This window comes from Pecten maximus, chromosome 12, assembly GCF_902652985.1.
Source record: "Pecten maximus chromosome 12, xPecMax1.1, whole genome shotgun sequence".
Lineage (NCBI taxonomy): Eukaryota > Metazoa > Mollusca > Bivalvia > Pectinida > Pectinidae > Pecten > Pecten maximus.
Genome location: NC_047026.1, coordinates 26,181,283 through 26,200,948, shown reverse-complemented (window position 1 = coordinate 26,200,948; position 19,666 = coordinate 26,181,283). Strand labels below are relative to the sequence as shown.

The window sequence follows — 19,666 nt, the reverse complement described above, 5'->3', positions numbered from 1 at the left end:
TCATTTAGAATATTGCTTACAATAAATAAAGTGCGCTGATGTGTGACGCCGTTTCAGATACCGATGGACTGTTAGAGATCTATACACAAGCGAGTTCGTCACACTGACACACTGTGGCGTTTTGGTATCATACGGATTTTGGTAAAATCGAAATGAGATCAATGGAACGTCAATGTGGCTGTACTTAAGACGGGAGTAATTCATTACAATGACAAAGAAATCTTGTCAGAGTTGTTCTGGGCGTCTTTCTCTGGATGTATCGCCAAAGGACTCTCCGAAACTGAAACTGAGACAATATGCTGACGCCTGTTACATGCACGGTCCGTCAGCCATTGCTCGTTCCGTTAATATTGTCCGGATGTCGGTCTGGATATTAGTGTTCCTGTCCGGGTGGGGTAGGTACCAGGAAACATATCTTTTTCAATTTTATTGTTTTCTTCCAAGTATATAATTATGTTAGATTTTGATTAATAGTATCTAAATGTTTATTTGTTACCAAAAAATATAGTTTTCCTAAGTTTGCGATGTTCCTCAAAACTGACACCTTCCATACCTTTAATTGAAATGAGTACCCGTTTTCCCCGATAGGTGAAAATTGATTGAACATAATATGAAAATTAGAAACATATGTACATTGATTAAATTATCACTTACATCGAAATGTATTATTATTTAACATAGTAAATACATGTATGTAAGACTATGATTAATAGTGTCCTTAATGTTTATTACCAAAAATATTGTTTATGTTCCTCCATCAAAACGAAGACCTTCAATACATATATTTCACCCTGATAATGACAAAGAAACAACAATGGCACTAATAAAATGATTTTTAGATAAATCATCATCCCGAAATAATGGATCAGTAGTTGATGTATTGTCACGTGAATTAACCGAGAACTTGGGTGTTCAGGCTGCTAATAGCTCGTCATGTCCCTTGAAGTATACATGTATATTACAATGTCACATGTTGTTGTTTTTTCGCCTGGATGTCATTTCGGGTCCTGGTGTTGTTTGGTTTTATGTATGCTGTGATCATTGTGTAAGTTCTCATTTTGATGCGTGGAAAAACCCCGATGAATTGTTATGAAACTAACATACAATCTACACATTCAAAAGAAAAGAAACTAAATAAGTACAGTGAAACTGACGTCAATGCTTTCATAATTTTAATCAATAAAAAAACTTATATCACAGCAATACATTGTACATGTTTACTTAAAATCTTTAATTTTACAATTTCTTATTATCTTCTCTCAGTAATAACATATTAACATCCTTCCATGTTTCTGATATCAATGTCACAGTTAACCAAAATCGTTTAATCCAATTTTCAGTCGGCGATTCTTTGATGTAAAGGACATAATTTAGTGGTATGCATGTTGATACCCTTCCTGAAACTACGTGTGGCGCAGGAAAAAATTACCTCTCTATTTTGACCTTGGATTTTTATTAGAAATTAGATTTGTGTTTGGTCATCTGAGTTTAGTAATGGGGAAGAGTCATATGTCTTATTGTTGTTGTAAGGGGTGGGATGAAGGCTTGTGTTTTTAAAAAAAATAATAACAATAATATTTCCCCTAGTTTTGTTTGGCACTATATAATTGTGTGTTGTTACCCCATGATATACATATATATCGTTCCTCTTATTATTCGGAGATATCCTGTGACTGTTGATACAAACCCTGTTATTTCCACTGTTCATGACGACTTATACATTACTCAATATTCATGAATAATTAAATATCGAGACTTTTATATACCGTTATACTGATTTAAATAGAAAGTCCACGTCATCGATAAGATATAAGCCACACAGCTTAGCCTCCCTACTAGGTAGTTATGGATTGTACATGATTAAAGTATATCGTTTTCTCAAACAGACATCAGATAATAATGTATTGTATCGTTATTGATTCACGGGGCATAGGACGTCTAACCCGAACTACAGTCCATACCCAATGGGCTTAGCTTCATGTATATAGGACATTTTGTACTGTAAGGCTTTATTTAACGAGAATCACCGCTAAATCAATATTTATACGAGGATTTACCTTAACAATTACAAGACGTCTCTATTGTTTGGCCAACACTAACTTTCCATTTACTAGATCTTTTATATAGAATCATATTAATCTATATCAAATAATTTGTTATGAGAGCCATTTAATGATCAATAGAAAATCGGATATATTCGGTGACCTTAGTCGTCTGTTTTCATTGTTAATAATAAGCTATGTAATACGATTCTCCCACAATTTGTACCCGAATGAATGGCATAGTTAAGATGGTTTTAGTCGCCCATCACTAACTATCTCGGATTATTTAGAAGCAGGTTGGTAGGGTTAAATGTTCCGACCCATATTAACCTCTTCATTACCAGTTTGGTACGTTATATATATATATATTTACATTTGTCTGGCATTGTCACTATATAGTCTGTTTGAGAGCTCTGGCATTGATGTTCGTTTAAATGCCATCCATCGCGCGCTACACTTATCAGCGTATTAATACAACACAAACCGGAACTACAATATCCAGGATAATTAAGTTTAACGAATAATTATTTTGTCTACATTATTTGTTATAAAAAATATGCCATTTCCGCATTACGTTGATAATAAAATGATTGACAAAATTGAGTTTTTTTTTTATTTTCCATTTTCCATGCACTATTTTGTTTGCCAAAAAGCATGCGACCATGTTCCGGCTGTTCCAACGACTGACAAAAAATCTGCTAACTGTCGGTAAGGCCGGAATTATGAATTTTAAATATGAATAATAGCATTTAAAAAAATAAAAAAGTAAAAGGAATGTAAATATAAGCGTTGAACTGTTTTTGTATGGTATTTAACGCTAACGCATATTATGTTGTTTGCTTGCAAAGCTCTGGCATTCAAATAGATCATACATACCATACAAAAACAGTTCAATGATTAAATAAGTGTGGCAGTTTATGAATATTTCTCCAGTAGTCTTATTTCACGCAAGACACATTGCACAAATTTCCATAAACAGTACGTATTGCTTTTGAAGTCAAATGCTGTTGATTTGCCGATACCTCCCTGAAACTCTTACTAAATTGATATATGAAAGTGCTATTCTCTTCAACATTCCAAGGGCTCTACTATCTTTGACGTCAGTTATGAAAATACGATTTGTCATATTTGGTAGTGTTTCCATCCGTCAACGTATTTACCCTTTAGCAATATTATTCTCCTTATATGCGATTGATATATTAGATAACGTCATATCATACACACTATGACATCGTCAATACTTATATTAACAGAAATAAGTCAATATTTATTGTTTAAAAGGTTTTCCCCTTTCGTCGACCAATATTTGCAGGAAATGGAATAAAGTTTTCTGTAGAAATAAAAATTCTTTTAAACACAACTACAAATGATTTGTATTGCATATCTATCTGATTTATATGGACACGAGATCTGTGAGATAACAGGTCGACTTCACATGTCTGAATCGTCTACCTTTTGGATATGTAGAGCCCCAGACGTCTTCGAAACAGCACAGTCGAGTAGCCGTAGTTAAACCATAACTAATTCAGACTATTCTAGTATGGACTATTCGGTATATTAATATCACAAATAAGTTAAGAAAACAACAGGTGTTAACGATCGAATAATAGGGCAAACGTGTTTACTTAATAAGCGATAAAAATCCTCTTTGTGTGATTTTTACAAGTAATTGTTTATAAGACATACAAGATATTAACACTTTCAATACAAAAAAAAAAAAAGAAAAGCGTCATGGTTATCAATAAATAAATTCATCAGTTGGCTTAACTGACCCAACATTCAATCTTACTGAAGCTATGCTATTGAAGTAATGTAATAGTTATGTATTTAAAAATTTATCAATTTCTTTAATTATAATTAAAATACCTTAACTTTTTGACAGGTATGACAATCTGGCAGCTGACAGAATTAATAAAGAAGTTCTACACCTACCCAACCTCCACAAACCTTATTCTGAACTCCAACGGAAGTATGCTGTTCCCGGCAGTGACAATATGTAACAGTAATCCAGTACGGAAAAGTCTACTCTCATCGACCAGTACAGATATCGAGAACATAATTACGGTAGGTGGAATTATTAACTGTTTGGTTGAAGGGTTGAATTCCTGTTTTACCTGTTTTGGCAACCCATAGAACAAACTGTCCCTCTGTCGAGCGACATGTTTTTGTACGAGTGCAGACCTACAATTGCTGTTTCTTGATGATTTCATTATCCATTAAGTATATTGGATAATATTGAAAACTATCGGAAACACCCAGAAACATTCGTATATACATTGTATGCATATAATGTCATAGTAAGTGACAAATTCAAAAGATATATGAAAAAAAAATCAAAAAAAAAAAATCAATTATACTCTTGATAACTATGCACATCCGTAATATGTGACATTTTGACTAATCGAGTCGTTGAGTTGTGATTTATATAAATAAATATATATATATAATGCAGGCGGCAGACACAACCTCGGCCCCACAAGTTTGGGACTGGAATACAGTTGACGACAATACAACATTCTATGACTCTTTTGACAAAGATACATCTGTTAACTTTGAATTTTCCTACGCTTACTCAACTTTGGACGATTCCACAAAGACAGCTGCTGGACATCAACTGGAGGACATGCTCGTGTCATGTAGTTTTAAGGGAAAGTCATGCTCTCCTTCGTAAGTATATTATATATTTCCCGTAAAGTTACTTTGTAAAAACATATACAGTTTTAGCCATTCTGAGCTACAATAATTACTTCCCATTCGTTGTACTCTGATGATAAAGCAATCGATTGACAGTCGATGTTGGTCGATAATGACTTTTGCAAGTTAAGTGTCATTCAGGAACAAACAAATGACTTTCGGTAATAGCTAATACAATTTAGATTGCCGAGATGTAGACGTCTGACGACGATAAAGAAACTTAACACATCATATGATGTTTGGTTTGGATCATTCTGATTACAGTATCCAAGTAACTAATGTTTTGATTATGTATGTAATTCGAACTTCATATTTCAAACATTTAGGATTGTAGCAGTGTATTTTATGTCAAAGAAAGAACGTTGTACTACTGTAAACCATTTTTTTTTCGCGGCGACTTAATTTCGCCTTTTCACGTCTAACAACTTTTTCGCGTCAATTCTATTTCACGATATAGAGTCATAAAATGCCTACTGAAACTACTGTTTCGCGTCGATTGATATTCGCGAATTCTAAGCACCAGTGAAATACACGAAAAGAATTGGTTTACAGTACAATGTATATATGGTATAGAAAATATCCAATATAGCATGTTAAGTAATAAGACATTTCAAGGATTTGGTTTTATTATATTTCTGTTATTCTTTTCCATGTGAGTTTCGCTCTTACTCTTCTTTTCCTTCCTTATCGGCCAATTCCAGTGAAATATAACAAGTGTTGTTATTATCCTTCCTCATGATGTACCATATCCATTTCCATCGTTTCTTTCTTAGTTTACAAGTACTGTTATGTCTTGTTGATAGATTTACTACTTTTCATCCTTATTTTTGTATATTTCTGAGGAACATGTAAAGTTTCTTTTCTTCCCAATGTATTATCTTCCCATTGTATTATCTTCAATGTATTATCTTCTCATTGTATTATCTTCCCATGTATTATCTTCCATGTTTCCATGAAGTGATACATGTCTCACCACTGGTTTGGAAAAAATAGATTTATATATTTCATCCCATTTATTGTGTTGTCCATACATTTAGTTTAGTTCCGCCCTTGCAGACTCGTTAGTAGTTATTTTCTCATCCAAATCAGTAAGCTTGTGAGGGGGAAACCTGTTCTAATTGTCTTTGTAGTTTCGCAAGATTCTCTGTATCAATCTATACATTTTTTCATATATATCTTTTGCCCCGTCGCTTCTGTTTCATGTCGGTACATTTTCTTGTTGCTTTAGTGTCCAAGATGGTATCTAACTGCATTTGTGTTTATAATTACGTTTTTTACTACATACTATTTAATTAAGATTTCCGATTGTTGATCATTTCAGAAATTTCTCTCACTTTGTGCACTACAAGTATGGAAACTGTTACACATTCAATTCGGGTTTCAATTCTTCTGTAGTCCAGACAGAGAAAACAGGGCCTATATACGGTAAGCGTTGAAATATTGAGGTAGATACAGAGGCTTTGATACGTTCCTCGTCCTTCAAAAAAGGCGTTGATGTCCGTATCTTAGGTCTGTAAATTTAAGTATCGGAGGTATTCATAATTGAAATAAAGTAGGAGAAAACCAGGGAATTTTCAACATGCTGATGGAGTGTAAATATGTAAATAAACTGCGAGAATGCGCATGCGCAGATTGATTTCTTTCCAAAGGAAACCACATTCTGATTTTGTATTTTTTGTCTTTTGACTTTTATCTGCTACATTTTCTTCATCTTTCTTTTATCATTTAACTTGTAAGGAAATAATACTTTCTAGCGTTGTTGAGTACTCATAATATTAATACAATGGTGACGTATAGATGTACAACTTCCTTGAGGAGTAGATATCACCGCTCGGTGCATCAAATTACAGGGCTCACCATGGAACTTTACCTCGAACAGGATGAATACGTCGGAAGCCTAGCCCCAGATGCTGGGATACGATTGACAGTCCACAACCAAACATCGATGCCTTTTCCGGAGGAGAACGGTATCAATCTGGCCCCGGGATTCAAAACGGGCATAGCGTTGAAACTTGTTAGTACAACATGATATTTGGGTTATAAATATTCTGATCAGTTTGAATTTCACTCTACATGTATGCGTTTTTGCATTGCTAAAATGTAATTGAGACGCTTCGAAGCCAATATTATTAATGGGAAGATATATATTTTGTTTGCTAATTTGATTACCTTAATTTTCCAACTATACAGACTGAAGTTATTCGAGCTAAACCGCCACATGGTGAATGCAAGGATTACACCGAGGCTGAAAACCTCATCAACAACGCCTGGGCAGAAGAAGACGAGCTCAGCGTACAGTATTCTTACGTGGTACGTTATTTTTTTAATTAGTCATAATGAAGATAAGGGTAACAACCACATGTTTAGGTGACCCTGACCTTTGGTGCCTGTACAGCCATTTTGATTAAAATGCTATCTTTGGAGCTAAATAAAGGAAAATCCGGAAACGGATCTCATGTGGGCAGTACAGACATAAACTTGCCAAAGTAAGAATCTTTTGTGAGATTTTCTAATTAGTCCATTTCGTAGTATCTTAATATTAGTATAGACCAGTACAACTTACTAATGTAGCAGTCTGAAATCTTGTGTTAGGGTGTTTGAACTCACCTGTAGGTATGGCCAACAGTTTGTCTTTTGGCCGTAGTATTTTCGTATTAATCGGAATTCTGGCTGTATGACAACAAGTGGGAACATCTTTGTTTTCAGACACAAGTAGACATCATTTTTGTGTTGACCAGTGATGTATGATTGCTGTGTGGGACATCCCCCATTGGAAATCTTAGAGATTTAGAACGTTTACTGTACTTTAGGCGAATTTTCTCAGAATGCAATGAGAATTAATTTCAGTGGGTGTTATATACATATGGTAGAGTATCTCTGCGAATGCGATTAAAGGATAATGACGTCTGTCAGGTCAGTCAAGCGTCATTATAGCAGCTTAATTGTCCCCACCCCCATTCTGACAGATCACTCAGACATCCCACCTGAGGGAGCAGAATGGCTATGTTTGATTCCCAGATTAAATCTGGTTACCAATGCTTATTTATATCATATAAGCATACTCTTCACCAGTACAAGGCAGACTCCCAGTGCCTCCAGCCTCTTACATTAAAAAAAAACTTGTTTTTTTTTAAATCAATTTTCAGGTATTTATTATATAATTATTTAAAAGTTTATAAAACTGCATTGAATTCGTTTAAAAGTTTTAAATCATAAGTTTATTAAAGATACATATGTGTATCACAAGTGCACCAATTGTGAAAAAATTATGTTTAAAACTGATAGGTAAACGAGGTTTCAACACAGGTGAGGTCATTGTTACTCTTGGCACAGTCAAGGTCAAGGAGACAATCTGCTATTTCAGGAGAACTGCTGAATGCAGGTTGCTGTGACTTGAGAATTTTGTCTTCAGAGCATCATAAATTAATTTAAGATGAGTTTACGGCTAAAGAAAAAACCAAGATTTGCTCTTAAAGGGCTCACACAACTAAATCAGCTAATCAGCTGGTGTTTCACCTGAACCAATTAGTCCCCGAGGAAAATGTGTTTCTTAGGTTTGTAGCTGTTTTCCTGAGTAAATAATATAGGAAATGGCTACTTTCTATATACGAGAATAAAAAGTAGGGTCTTGAGGTTAGGAAAATAAAAATATACACTCCTATTGACAATAGAATGACGTTGGATTCGAGGTGTAAAAAGGCGGGAATTCCCCAGTGTACTGTAAATGTCAGGCTTACTGTCTTTCGAGTACCCGTGTGCTCTTATATACCATTAAACCTATACAATAACAACATTTATCCAACAGAAAAAAACTTCAAACTTTAATTTAATACAAGTTTCACATCATTTGAAGTTCAAACGAGCGAATGAAGGGGCGGGGTCACTAGTAATAACATATAGTAAATTATTTAGTTGTGTGAGTCCTTTAACACACGGAATCGGTAAGCGGCTTCTGCTTCATGGACGACACCCGTCATGTTCATGTAAACACACATGTCTTTAATACACTCGTATGAGATAAATCATGAAAATAAGCAGCGACCTCTCTGATGTTTTGTTTTCAAGCTTCAAGTTAAGATACATTTGTATGTGCACACCAAGTGCGGTATAGGTACGGATTGGCATCCAGGGTCTCCAATTACATTATTTTCTTATTTGGAGGACAACACATCTAACAGTCATGATTTCTTCATAAATAAACTCAACTCTTGAATCTAAGAATTTTCACTAGGCATAAAGATCAATTCATAAACAAATAATTCAAAATGCAAAATGAAAAACTTCCGAGAAAGATTGCCAGATGTGTCTGCTTTCCACAGGCGTTCCAGAAAACGATTGTCGATACTCTAGCTATATGAAGTAGTACTTGTTTTTGTTTGTCCCAGGCGTGCCAAAAAACCTGTTTCCAGAAAAGCTTGATCCGGTACTGTGGATGTTGTAGCCTTGACTATCCCTGTTCTAGAGTCACCTTCAATGAAGTTTTGTCAGCTTACCCGAACGGAGTTGATTGGTGTCTTTATTCAAACGAGTCACAGGGTAAGTAGCAGGAATCCGGATAATATGGTCCGGATCCTTTGTTAGTATATGTGTTGAAATCTGGTCATTTGATTTCAATGATTGTTCAAAACAATTTTGCTGATATACTTTACAATCCAGACTTTAAAGTCAATTCACACCCAATATTTTACACACTCCCGAAGTTATCGAACGGGCTCCTTGACTTATTTGATAGTCATGAAGCTGTATAAGGACTCAACTTGGCAGGATTATATAAAATACATCACATTGACGATTTTTATTGTTTGAAATGTGAAAAAAAGGATTTGTGATGAATCGAGAGGGAGACCTCAGAACCAAAATGTGGGATATTACGCTATAACAATGACTGGAAAAAAAAAATAGTTTGCCAATTTACATGTAAACCAGGCTTAATGTAGGTGACAAGGAAGGCATGTCATACAAAAAATCTACACTGTTAGTATATAAAAGTGGCATTAGATGACATTCAGAGAAAGGAAATCGAGATATTAACCACAGTAAATATAAACTGAAAAACATAATATCTAAAAATATTGAGTCAAAAGGCAGTGCCGCAATCCTATCCTGGTTGTAATATATTAATTAAATGTCAATGGACCTAGACAACAACTACATGTATAATCTATGTAATCAATAGACCAGCGTGATTCAGGATTACATAAATAATGGAATGGTTTTCCTGATTAGCATGCAATATAATACAACATAGAGTAATATTGACTTTTTATTTTGTATCTTCACAAAATCAAGAAAAATAATAAAGCAATTATAGTATTTTGATTTCGGTCGATACATAACGATGTCGACGGGATGCAAGGAAACACTTCTTTAGCTATCGAATTGTTGATCTCTGGAACAGTCTTCCCCAACATGTCATAAATGCAGAAACTGTTTATCAGTTTGAAATCCTGTTGGACAATTATTGGAAAAATAACCGGTTTATATATAAAGAACAATAATCTCCAAATGCTACATGTACATTGCACCGGACTGATATTATTTAATTATTATTTCTTTGTAATTTACTGGATATGGATATAGAGGCTTTCAGCCTGCGTCCATAATGTTTCCTAATAAATCCTAATAAATCCTAATATTTATATCGACCCAAGAAAAATTTGACCTCGGACTTTTTCTTACAGGTAGGTCGGTATAACCATTAGCCACCTCATCAAAATGCTATATTTGTATATTATATCTATATGTATTTCTATTTTGTATTTTTGCAGCTGACTGTGAATTAACTGTTCTGGATAAATATGAAAAAAGCGAGCTACCCTGTTCCTCTTCATGCGTACCCCCATGCGAGTACGTAACATATCACTTGTGAATGTATGAGTTTAAGATAAATTCTATATGTAAACCGTGTACTTTTACAATGCTCTTTGTTAGACTAAGGGATGTCTTCGTTTACTTTTGTCCCCCTATGACAGGGAACGATGGTATAGTATACTTGAGCGTTTATTGTGAATCATAAAGCACGATGTATAAAATTATGAAAAAAAATGCTTGAAAAAAAATATTGATTTCTGGTCGACAAGTTCTGGCTTGAGATTGGTCCCAAGATGCATGGTCTTACTCATTATAAAAAAAACCCTGTGTCATCTATTGGCCGATGTTGTTGTTGTTTTTATTTGCTTATGTATTGTTGTCTTCACCGAGCAGCTTATCCGAACACGTGACCATGTCAATCGAATATAAATAAATCTAGGTTATCACGAATATTTTTTCGCGTCAGTCGATTACATCTTTATTCATAACGTAACAGCTAAACGTCGTATATTTAATTTCCCTATGCCAAATGGAACTATTTATTTTTCTCACTTTTCGAATTTCGGATAGAATGGTAATATAGAACGTTAGACAGTTTTATTGCCGTGGTATACATCAGTGACATGTTTTCTAATATCTAAAAAAATAAAAAGGCATAAAAAGACGAATTAGTACCATTTTTCTGATTGCAAGTACAATGTAAACATCTTATATGAGATTGTTAACAAATAAACACTGATCATGATCTATTCAATTTTAGTGAGACGGAATACACAACGGCAGTGTCCATGTCCGCATGGCCGTCCAACGAGTACTTGGTGAGTCAATTAACTACTTTGGTCAGAGACTTAAATACTTAAAAAAGTGATGTCGACAGTCCTTGTATAACAAGAATGTTCAGGAATGCTAGAATCCCTTCTGTCCAGTATATTTTAGATTGACGACATACAGCAAACATCAAGCCGCATTATTATTATACAGGGTGCATTAATGTGCCATATATGTCACCGATATCAGGTGCATCTCGAAATTATAAATATCCCAATAATCATTATGTATATAATTTATAAGTACCTCAATAATCATTTGAATATAATTTAAAGGTACCTCAATAATCATATATGAATATAATTAGTAGGTGCCTCAATTATCATATATTTATATAATTTATAAGTACCTCAATAATCATATATGTCTATACTCTATAGGACTTCAATGATCATATTTGTATGTAATTTATAAGTACCTCAATAATAATATTTGTATATAATTTATAAGTACCTCAATAATTATAATATATGTATATAATTTATAAGTAGGTCGGTTGTGTCGATTTCAGTTGTTGTCTTTGGTAAAATACCTTATATATTGTCCACAGGATACAGCCATTAACGACTTCCGTAGTTCATCCAGTGCACTCTTCTCCTCCTTATCGACGGCTGTGTCATCTTCAGCAAGGAGGGATTTCATGAAGTAAGTTAACTTTGCATAACAGTCTAAGTCTAGATATCTAATGTAAGCCGCTATTTAACCGCTAGTCGAGACATTTAAGTGGACTGCTGGATAATTAGACACCTTTGTCAACTGCTAGGTTATTTGCAAGGTTAGATCTAAGTGGACTGCTAGGTTAGACACTTAAGTGGATTGCTAGGTTAGACAGATAAGTGGACTGCTAGGTTAGACACTTAAGTGACACGCTAGGTTAGACAGATAAGTGGACTGCTAGGTTAGACAGATAAGTGGACTGCTAGGTTAGACAGATAAGTGGACTGCTAGGTTAGACACTTAAGTGACACGCTAGGTTAGACAGATAAGTGGACTGCTAGGTTAGACAGATAAGTAGACTGCTAGGTTAGACAGATAAGTGGACTGCTAGGTTAGACACTTAAGTGACACGCTAGGTTAGACACTTAAGTGGATTGCTAGGTTAGACAGATAAGTGGACTGCTAGGTTAGACACTTAAGTGACACGCTAGGTTAGACACTTAAGTGACACGCTAGGTTAGACAGATAAGTGGACTGCTAGGTTAGACAGATAAGTGGACTGCTAGGTTAGACACTTAAGTGACACGCTAGGTTAGACAGATAAGTGGACTGCTAGGTTAGACACTTAAGTGACACGCTAGGTTAGACACTTAAGTGACACGCTAGGTTAGACAGATAAGTGGACTGCTAGGTTAGACAGATAAGTGGACTGCTAGGTTAGACAGATAAGTGGACTGCTAGGTTAGACATATACGTGGACTGCTAGGTTAGACACTTAAGCGACACGCTAGGTTAGACAGATAAGTGGACTGCTAGGTTAGACACTTAAGTGACACGCTAGGTTAGACACTTAAGTGACACGCTAGGTTAGACACTTAAGTGACACGCTAGGTTAGACAGATAAGTGGACTGCTAGGTTAGACACTTAAGTGACACGCTAGGTTAGACAGATAAGTGGACTGCTAGGTTAGACAGATAAGTGGACTGCTAGGTTAGACACTTAAGTGACACGTTAGGTTAGACAGATAAGTGACACGCTAGGTTAGACACTTAAGTGACACGCTAGGTTAGACACTTAAGTGACACGCTAGGTTAGACAGATAAGTGGACTGCTAGGTTAGACACTTAAGTGACACGCTAGGTTAGACAGATAAGTGGACTGCTAGGTTAGACAGATAAGTGGACTGCTAGGTTAGACACTTAAGTGACACGTTAGGTTAGACAGATAAGTGGACTGCTAGGTTAGACAGATAAGTGGACTGCTAGGTTAGACAGATAAGTGACACGCTAGGTTAGACACTTAAGTGACACGCTAGGTTAGACACTTAAGTGACACGCTAGGTTAGACAGATAAGTGGACTGCTAGGTTAGACACTTAAGTGACACGCTAGGTTAGACAGATAAGTGGACTGCTAGGTTAGACAGATAAGTGGACTGCTAGGTTAGACACTTAAGTGACACGCTAGGTTAGACACTTAAGTGGATTGCTAGGTTCGACAGATAAGTGGACTGCTAGGTTAGACACTTAAGTGACACGCTAGGTTAGACAGATAAGTGGACTGCTAGGTTAGACACTTAAGTGACACGCTAGGTTAGACAGATAAGTGGACTGCTAGGTTGGACAGATAAGTGGACTGCTAGGTTAGACACTTAAGTGACACGCTAGGTTAGACAGATAAGTGGACTGCTAGGTTGGACAGATAAGTGGACTGCTAGGTTAGACACTTAAGTGACACGCTAGGTTAGACAGATAAGTGGACTGCTAGGTTGGACAGATAAGTGGACTGCTAGGTTAGACACTTAAGTGACACGTTAGGTTAGACAGATAAGTGGACTGCTAGGTTAGACAGATAAGTGGACTGCTAGGTTAGACACTTAAGTGACACGCTAGGTTAGACAGATAAGTGGACTGCTAGGTTAGACAGATAAGTAGACTGCTAGGTTAGACACTTAAGTGACACGCTAGATTAGACACTTAAGTGACACGCTAGGTTAGACACTTAAGTGACACGCTAGGTTAGACACTTAAGTGACACGCTAGGTTAGACACTTAAGTGACACGCTAGGTTAGACACTTAAGTGACACGCTAGGTTAGACACTTAAGTGACACGCTAGGTTAGACACTTAAGTGACACGCTAGGTTAGACAGATAAGTGGACTGCTAGGTTAGACACTTAAGTGACACGCTAGGTTAGACACTTAAGTGACACGCTAGGTTAGACAGATAAGTGGACTGCTAGGTTAGACACTTAAGTGACACGCTAGGTTAGACAGATAAGTAGACTGCTAGGTTAGACACTTAAGTGACACGTTAGGTTAGACAGATAAGTGGACTGCTAGGTTAGACAGATAAGTGGACTGCTAGGTTAGACACTTAAGTGACACGTTAGGTTAGACAGATAAGTGGACTGCTAGGTTAGACAGATAAGTGGACTGCTAGGTTAGACACTTAAGTGACACGCTAGGTTAGACAGATAAGTAGACTGCTAGGTTAGACACTTAAGTGACACGCTAGGTTAGACAGATAAGTAGACTGCTAGGTTAGACACTTAAGTGACACGCTAGGTTAGACAGATAAGTGGACTGCTAGGTTAGACACTTAAGTGACACGCTAGGTTAGACACTTAAGTGACACGCTAGGTTAGACACTTAAGTGACACGCTAGGTTAGACACTTAAGTGACACGCTAGGTTAGACAGATAAGTGGACTGCTAGGTTAGACACTTAAGTGACACGCTAGGTTAGACAGATAAGTGGACTGCTAGGTTAGACAGATAAGTGGACTGCTAGGTTAGACACTTAAGTGACACGCTAGGTTAGACAGATAAGTGGACTGCTAGGTTAGACACTTAAGTGACACGCTAGGTTAGACAGATAAGTAGACTGCTAGGTTAGACAGATAATTAGACTGCTAGGCTAGACACTTAAGTTGATTGTAAGGCTAGACATCTAAGTGGACTGCTAGGTCATATGCCTAAGTTGACTGTTAGGTTAGACACATAAGTACATTTGTGAACCGCTAGTCTAGATACATAAGTGGAATGCAGGTTAGACAACGAAGTTGACTACTAGACAAGACACCTAAGTGGACTGCTGAGTTAGGCACTTTAGTGAATCGCCATACTAGATGACTGCTGCGTTTGACACCTATTGTACGTGGACTGCTGCGTTGGACATATTAGTGAACCGCTATGGCAAGCCGTTTGGGTTTTTACCTATTGAAATGAAGATATCTCTATTCAATTAAAGATATCTCTATTTAAAATGAAGATATCTCTATTAAATAAGAGATATCTGTAATTCAAATAAAGATATCTCTATTTAAATAAAGATATGTCTAATTTAAATACAGATATCTCTATTTCTATTGAAAATAGAGATATCTTCTTTTAAATTACAGATATCTCTATTTCAAATTCAGATATCTCTATTTGAATTACAGATATCTCTATTTGAATTACAGATATCTTTAATTGTAATTGAGATATCTTTATTTTAAATAGAGATATCTTTAATTCTTGTACAATTAAAGATATCTTTATTTAAAATAGAGATATCTCTATTTGAATTAAAGACATCCCTATTTTAAATAGAGATATCTTTAATTTTGTTTAAATAGAGATGTCTTCATTTTAAATACAGATATCTCTAATTCAAATACAGATATCTCTAATTCAATTAAAGATATCTCTATTTTAAATAGAGATATCTTTAATTGAATTAGAGATATCTGCAATTACTTTGCAATACAGATATCTCTATTTCAAATACAGATATCTCTATTTCAATTAAAGATATCTGTATTTACACGTGTTTGCTCAGTGCGAAGATTAATATTGAAACACAAAGAAAATAATGATTACTCCCTATTCCTGATCAGTGTTAACGAAACGCTTGTAATTAAATTGGACTATCCGGATCCCATATGCATGCATGAGAGATGTAGGTCTAAAGCGATAAACTTGCTACTTGGAGGGGATTTCTAAAGAACAGAACATGGCAACTGTTCTACGGTAAATAGAGCGAACTGTTGCGGCTATACATTATGTACGCAGTACCATTGAAAGCAGCCCGCCATTTTGCGTCACTACTGCTTTACTTCCGTCATGCGCAAAAGGGAGAATCAAGGGAGCAGTCGTTTTTCCTATTTGATGGTTAAATACAGATATCTCTATTTCATGTCAAATAAAGATATCTTTAATTCAAATAGAGATATCTGTATTTAAAAAAAAGATATCTGTATTTCTACAACAATTAGAGATATCTGTATTTGAAATAGAGATATCTTTAATTGAATTCGAGATATCTGTATTTGAATTAGAGATATCTGTATTTGAATTAAAGATATCTTTATTTTAAGACAGATATCTTTATTTACAATGAAATGCAGATATCTCTAATTGAAATAAAGATATCTTGAATTGAATTAGAGATATCTGTATTTGAATTAGAGATGTCTCTATTTCGTGTTGAATTAGAGATATCTGTATTTTAAATAGAGATATCTCTTATTCAAATAGAGATATCTCTAATTCAATTAAAGATATCTCTATTTGAATTAAAGATATCTTTAATTTTTATATTAATAATGATATCTTTATTTTGAATACAGATATCTGTATTTAATAGGTAAAAACCCAAACGGCTTGCCATAAACCGCTAGGTGAAACATCAATGTAGCCTGCAAGGTTAGACAACGAAGTTGACTGCAAGGTTAGACATCTTAGTGGACTGCTGAGTTCGACACCTTAGTGAACCGCTAGGTTAGACACTTACGTGGACTGATAGGCTAGACACATAAGTTGACTGCAAGGTTAGACATCTACATGGACTGCTAGGTTAGACATCAAAGTGGACTGCTGGATTAGACATTTTAGTGGACTGCTAGATAAGGCCCCTACGTGAACCACCGGTTACTGACGTACCGATTTAAGATACCGATTTAAGATGATATTTGGTTTTTATTTTCATAGAAGACTCTTTATTTTTCAGTGAAAATGGAGTAAAGGTTGAAATATATTACCGGTATCTTAATTATGAGGTGATACAAACAGAAGCATCGTATGCGGTGAGTAATGATAATGATACATAGGTTCATTACATGTTTGTGTCAGTGTAGATTGAATTGTCTGCTGGTTGGTGTTGTTTTCTGTTTTGTTACTCACACGATGTTCAGGTTTTTGTCGTAACCAGTGCTTTATATGACAAATGATTTACCGTCCAAATGTGTTCTTAATATCGGAAGCACGAATATTTCATTCTAATTCAACCGAACATCGTACCACCTGGCACATGTTACATAAACTATTGAGTTAACTCCCTTGGGTAGTCTCGTATCAACAGTTACGATTAAGTAACTCCCACTGACATTGTTTAAGTTACTATAACATGTGTCATTTTGTTATAGGTAGAGGACCTGTTATCGGACATTGGTGGTCAGCTCGGACTCTGGATAGGACTGTCCATCGTGTCCTTGTTCGAGATTATAGAGATTAGTATCGGACCTTAGTAATGATTGGGTTTCTACAGTTATGTAGCAAGAAGAATGATGTAAAGACAATCAAAATTGACAAATAAAATGTTAATGAGGCGAAAAATAAAAAAGATGACCACCAAGACACTCATGAAAAAGTTTCGTTACCATAACGACTAGGTACCTTGATACAAAACAAAGTGCTGTTTTCGTGTCGAAACTCAATGTAACGTCAAAAAGTGTGTTGGAACGTCACACAATATGCAGTATCGTCACAAAATATGCTGTATCGTCACATAATATGTTGAATATTTCACTTGAGATTGGTCTTTACCAAACTTGTGGGAATAGATTCATTCTGATTAGTGAAACATGGTTCTTTGTTCAGACTTGATGAGATGGAAATGGAACGAATATCTATATATCAATACTATTCTGATTAGCTGAATCTTGACAACGATTCGATCGCGCCTTCTATCGGTTTGTAATACAGATAAAATAAATATAAATATATTAGAGTTCGAATCTTCAATCAGTTTTCATGTTACTCTTCGTTGATCTTAATATCAAAGATAAAATCAATTCCCAGCACGATGTCGGTTTTGCTGATCTGATTTGTATGTTTCAATTACTGGCTATGTATACATAAATATAATATGTAAGAAAGCTGAAGTCGTGTATAATGAAAGTTTTATATCGAATTCGCATTGTAATTATGTGCAGCATAATGTAATTTACATATTGTTATAGATGAAGCTTGTTTCCGGACAGTAAGGTCGTTTTCTGTCCCAAACAACTCGTCCATTTAAAATTTAGTATGTCCAAGTCACGTGACTCCTTTGTCCCATTTCATGCCCAGAAAATGTTTACTTCCCTTCCAATAATCGTCGATCTTAAAAATATTATCAGGATTGATACTTTCTAAAAAATGCATTTATCGTTACTTGGTGTGTGTGTATGTGTGTGTTTACAAAGAGTTAATAATGAGCATTTGATTATAAATATTCCGTTCAATGGTGGCGTTGACGTGCGTGTAATTTCGATTTACCAATATTAAAAGTACTCATTATATGTTTATACAGCATTTTATCATGATGGCGAAATATTTTTTCCCAAGGAAAATTCCTAAATTCCCTATCAGTAACAAAATTTAGTTTCATGTTACTGGCATTCGAATAAATAATCTATTGGTTAATTGGTGTTTTTTTATTTGTAAATGAAGAAGCAGAAATAACCTTTCAACTATGTATTACTATGTATTCTGAGCTTTATTTACCCGGTTATACAACCTATTTTCTATATCACCATTCCATTTCTAATAAATATTTGATCTCTAACTACCATAAGGATAACGATATTACATTTAAATGTATCTTTTTGTAGGTATTATCCTTGGCTACCTGTGTTATAACCTAGCCGTGTATTACCCTTGGCTACCTGTGTTATAACCTAGCCGTGTATTATCCTTGTCTACCTGTGTTATAACCTAGCCGTGTATTATCCTTGACTACCTGTGTTATAACCTAGCCGTGTATTATCCTTGGCTACCTGTGTTATAACCTAGCCGGGTATTATCCTTGGCTACCTGTGTTATAACCTAGCCGGGTATTATCCTTGCCTACCTGTGTTATAACCTAGCCGTGTATTACCCTTGGCTACCTGTGTTATAACCTAGCCGTGTATTATCCTTGGCTACCTGTGTTATAACCTAGCCGTGTATTATCCTTGGCTACCTGTGTTATAACCTAGCCGTGTATTATCCTTGACTACCTGTGTTATAACCTAGCGGTGTATTATCCTTGGCTACCTGTGTTTTAACCTAGCCGTGTATTATCCTAGGCTACCTGTGTTATAACCTAGCCGTGTATTACCCTTGACTACCTGTGTTATAACCTAGCCGTGTATTACCCTTGGCTACCTGTGTTATAACCTAGCCGTGTATTATCCTTGGCTACCTGTGTTATAACCTAGCCGGGTATTATCCTTGGCTACCTGTGTTATAACCTAGCCGTGTATTATCCTTGGCTACCTGTGTTTTAACCTAGCCGTGTATTATCCTTGCCTACCTGTGTTATAACCTAGCCGTGTATTATCCTTGGCTACCTGTGTTATAACCTAGCCGTGTATTGTCTACCGGTACTATCTATAGTTTTGTTAACC

General features: G+C 35.5%; 1 protein-coding gene across 2 annotated transcripts in view; it reads left to right on the top strand.

Annotated features, from left to right (window-relative positions):
* Nucleotides 1-18,701, top strand: part of LOC117339690 (amiloride-sensitive sodium channel subunit gamma-like) — a 34,130-nt gene extending 15,429 nt beyond the window's left edge. Inside the window, exons 1-12 of one of the 2 annotated variants that reach the window (XM_033901408.1) lie at nt 100-395; nt 3,925-4,106; nt 4,495-4,709; nt 6,058-6,161; nt 6,587-6,750; nt 6,927-7,046; nt 9,122-9,272; nt 10,505-10,583; nt 11,308-11,365; nt 11,926-12,020; nt 17,026-17,101; nt 17,441-18,701. In XM_033901408.1, coding sequence (XP_033757299.1) covers nt 209-395; nt 3,925-4,106; nt 4,495-4,709; nt 6,058-6,161; nt 6,587-6,750; nt 6,927-7,046; nt 9,122-9,272; nt 10,505-10,583; nt 11,308-11,365; nt 11,926-12,020; nt 17,026-17,101; nt 17,441-17,542 — 1,533 coding nt within the window. In that variant the 5' untranslated portion in view covers nt 100-208 and the 3' untranslated portion in view covers nt 17,543-18,701. Of the gene's footprint in view, nt 1-99; nt 396-3,924; nt 4,107-4,494; nt 4,710-6,057; nt 6,162-6,586; nt 6,751-6,926; nt 7,047-9,121; nt 9,273-10,504; nt 10,584-11,307; nt 11,366-11,925; nt 12,021-17,025; nt 17,102-17,440 lie in introns of those variants that run through there. The other variant, XM_033901407.1, reaches the window with a different exon arrangement.
* The last annotated feature ends 965 nt before the right edge of the window (nt 18,702-19,666 follow it).